Below are 3,699 nucleotides of genomic sequence, written 5' to 3'. Positions count from 1 at the left end.
GTGTACACAGTGCTCTATAATATGTTTTGGGAAGCAATTATTTATCAGTATTTTTTTAACTAAGTTGATATTATTACGATGAAATTTTTCGTCAGCTAATAAAATTGCATGATCAACAAAATAGTGTTTGTTTTGTATTTGACTGGTTACATCCAAATATTTTACATAACGAAAAACATGTTAAAAAAAGAGAAATTGCTGAAATGTTCTTTATCAAGAAAAACAACAACACAATAAATTTACAAAAGGACACAGAAAATCTTAATAATATATATGACAAAATAATAAAGATCGTTTAGTTGCTTAAAATCCGCCTAATATGTTTGACGTATAGCAATTTGACATAAGGAGTATTCTCCTACGATTATAATTACGTAAGTATGTATATCACTAATTTCGGTTCAACCTACGCTAATTTTTACATTGTGTAACACACTTTCGTTCGATTGTATAGATCACTTGATAAGGACACCAAAAAATAAAGGTCGAAACGTTGTGATTGTAATTAAGAAATACATTTGCCAGTTTGGTCGAGAGAAAAAAGGAGTTTAATAATTTTTATTCATTTACTGGCGATCCTCAACATCTACCAACCTTAATCATACAATAATGTTATTGAAACATTTTATTCTTTTTTAATCTATTAATTCTTTTTAGTGCTCTTACCATTTTGTGCATTTTTTACTATTTTTGGTTTATCGATATGAGTAATGTTAGGAATTTTTGGAAGCTCGAGTACAATTTCATCAGATAATTCATCTGATGATTCATCGTTGCTGCTCATTGTATCCATGACTTTAGCGGCTCTAATTTTTCTTGATTTTTTAAGATATTCCTCTTTTTCCGTGTTCGAGGTAAGGTTTGACTCTTCTTCGGCCAATTTCAGTTTCTGTCTTGCCACTCCATAATTTACTGCAACAAAATAATATAATCGTAATTAAAACGTATCATTTTCCTACAATTATTAAAAAACATCAATATTATATGCGCAAAACTAATAATAATACATTCCAGAAAAGAATATTACTTACAATATTTTCCATATACTTTTCGGATAGCATGTGTACACCATGTAGGTTCCGGTTCCTCCATTAATTTCACCGGTTTGTCGTACCTTTTATTATTGGTAAAATTAGGCCAAACGGCTTGCTGTAAACTTTCATTCAACCAATTGTTTGGAATAATTTGAAGGCCATCCTCAAACTCGACAATTGCATAAAACTTTGCGTCAGTCATTCTGTTATTTGCAAAAATATAATTTTGTATTACATTTTACTATGTATCAATGGAAAGACTGCATATTTGTCATCTCCATATGGCAACTTTACATATTTTCTGGTTACATTTTTTAATGGACACGATTTCAAATCTGAGTACGAGTGTACAAAATTCCAAGTAATGAAGATGGACAAGGCGTATTAAATAAATCCTCTTTTTCCAAAAATTTGTGGCCTATATAATTACAGGAATATTTTGTTTTGTGCAGTATGCTATATTTTTTATAAATACAATGCCACCACAATTTAAGCCACAACAACTATCCGCAAGTGTATCAGCTTTGTAATTCCGTTGTATTTAACAATTTTATATTGTGGATTGTTGCAATTGGATATAAGTGGACCATCATGATGCAATAATATTAAATTTGGATGTACCAGAACAGAATGTGATAAAATAGTTGATGAATCTGAGTTAATTTCTTTTTCAATATATCTCCGTATAACTTGTTGTAAAGGTCTCTCCGCTTTTCTAATGTATTTCTTCAATATTTGCATATAATTTTCAAATTTGAATGCACTGAAATTATCAAGCGGCCCAAATTTTTTTACGTCATCAACAAGATGAATAAGATTGTGAATATTATGTGACATATTCTTAACTCCATAAATTTTCATAAATATTTTGATAAAGAAAAGTATCAAATCTTGCGCATAAGTTATATATTCGTTTAAATCTTGTAAAGACAGAATTCTGATAATCACATGTAATGTTAGAAAGTGTATATACACATTCTTGTTTAATATAGATTTAAAAGCCACTGGACCTGTGTATAATAAGATCAATCTATATTCCGTAGCTTTCCATAACTTTACACAATTCATTGATCGTGGCTTTCTTGCAAATTCTACAGGTATTACAGGTTTTAACTGTGTTTCTAAACGTCTAGAAATTTCTTCGACAGCTCTATGCTGTAGTCGATAATGCAAATCTCCATCAAGCCATAAGTATATTAATTTGCGCATAATTCCCAAACATACCAAGTGCATATAATCTAATGGAATATTTAAAACAGGCTTAAAATGAGGTATTTCGAGCAAACTACAGGTGATATCTGACTTGTGATAATTATCATCAATCTTTCGGACGAAATCGTCATCTGTTCGTAGTGGTGCATCGATTTGGGGAAAACATATTCGGTTTTCTACATATTCTCCTTCTATTTGACATTTAGTACAACTGGAATATCCAGTATGTCCATTTACACACAGAACGAATGCTTTCGCTGGTGCATCACAAATTAAAGCCTCAAACCTGAAGTGTATGTTACAACCATTAACATTAATGCCATTTTCGCACATATCTTTGGCCTCGTCAACAAAATCCTTCAAAAAATCATTTGCATTTGCCGGTTTTTCATTTCCATGATAAAGTCCAATTATAAAGACATTATCATATGGAAGAACTGAACCTAATATGGGCCAGAATTGTTGTGTTGAAGATTTCGACAGTGGTAATCCATCAACACCGACAGTTATTTTCACGCAGTCAATATTATTTTTCACGGATGTCAATATATTTAATACAGAATTAAGTAGTCCAAAATGGTAATATGTTTCGGGTGTTACTATGCGTATCTCTTGTTTTCTTGGTGTTTTTAGAAATGATCGTGGATCTGACAACAAATTTGAAAAACAAGAATGTTGTTTCAATCTTTGAAGCAATGCTTTGAAAGCAGTATGTGAAATTTGATGCTCTACAGAGCAGTGGGCTACAGCCCACACAGCAAGACTGTTTTTAAAATCGTTGTCTGTACTTGTATTTTCATATGCCACACAAGGTATTGATTCATGAGAAGTGCTCACAGAAGATTGTTCTGAATCCGATTTGTTTAGTTGTAGATATTCATTTTCATGTTCGTCAATAATGCCATTTTCATTTGCATGTGTTTCATCATTATATTGATCTATTATATGTGAATTAATTGTACAATTATTTTCCACCAAATATTGTGAATCTCTATTACTATGTGATACAATCGTATTTAACAATAAACTGTCACATACAAGTTCTGATTCTTGAGCAGCTAATCGATTTAAGTGTCTTTTCGATACACAGGAAATGTGTTTCCTCGGACGCTTTCTATTCATTGTTATATTTCTGTTCAAATATATATATATATATATATTTAATATAAATTATGATATTAATTACTATTATTTTTAGAAAGAGATAGAGAGTATATATTATTATTTTTAGAGAGAGATAAAGTATATATTATTAAATTACAAATTCAAAAGGAGGCTATATGGAGCCACGCGTAGGGTGTAGGTACGCAAATATTAAAAATAAACTTGTTGGAAAAACAAATTTATTGAATCTAAACGTTTCGGTCCTTTCTTTGGACCTTCTTCAGTAAATTTAATACAATAAATAATAATGGGGAATCTACATACTACCGCACGTAGCGCAAAAGCCGTG

At 30.7% G+C, this 3,699-nt stretch overlaps 1 protein-coding gene and 1 pseudogene across 1 annotated transcript; both read right to left on the bottom strand.

Annotated features, from left to right (window-relative positions):
• Nucleotides 1–643: 643 nt before the first annotated feature.
• On the bottom strand, nucleotides 644–1,236 carry LOC145938677 (uncharacterized). The gene is made up of 2 exons (XM_083042442.1): nucleotides 1,032–1,236; nucleotides 644–912 (listed from the first exon to the last, which is right to left on the bottom strand). The coding sequence occupies exons 1-2, from the start codon at nucleotides 1,234–1,236 to the stop codon at nucleotides 644–646; spliced, it is 474 nt and encodes a 157-aa protein (XP_082898568.1).
• Nucleotides 1,237–1,265: 29 nt separating this feature from the next.
• On the bottom strand, nucleotides 1,266–3,368 carry LOC145938045 (uncharacterized; annotated as a pseudogene).
• Nucleotides 3,369–3,699: the final 331 nt, after the last annotated feature.

This window comes from Prenolepis imparis, unplaced genomic scaffold, assembly GCF_030444845.1.
Source record: "Prenolepis imparis isolate NDT839.2.m4 unplaced genomic scaffold, iyPreImpa1.0 SCAF_7, whole genome shotgun sequence".
NCBI lineage: Eukaryota > Metazoa > Arthropoda > Insecta > Hymenoptera > Formicidae > Prenolepis > Prenolepis imparis.
Note: the sequence above shows the minus strand (reverse complement) of the source record. Positions and strands in the feature narration are given on the sequence as shown.

Excerpts from the sequence above, each read along its gene's own strand:
- LOC145938677 (XM_083042442.1), bottom strand. The coding sequence starts at position 1,236 with ATGACTGACGCAAAGTTTTATGCAATTGTCGAGTTTGAGGATGGCCTT. Across the intron at positions 913-1,031 it reads AAAAGTATATGGAAAATATT|TAAATTATGGAGTGGCAAGA; the intron begins GTAAGTAATATT and ends ATTTTGTTGCAG.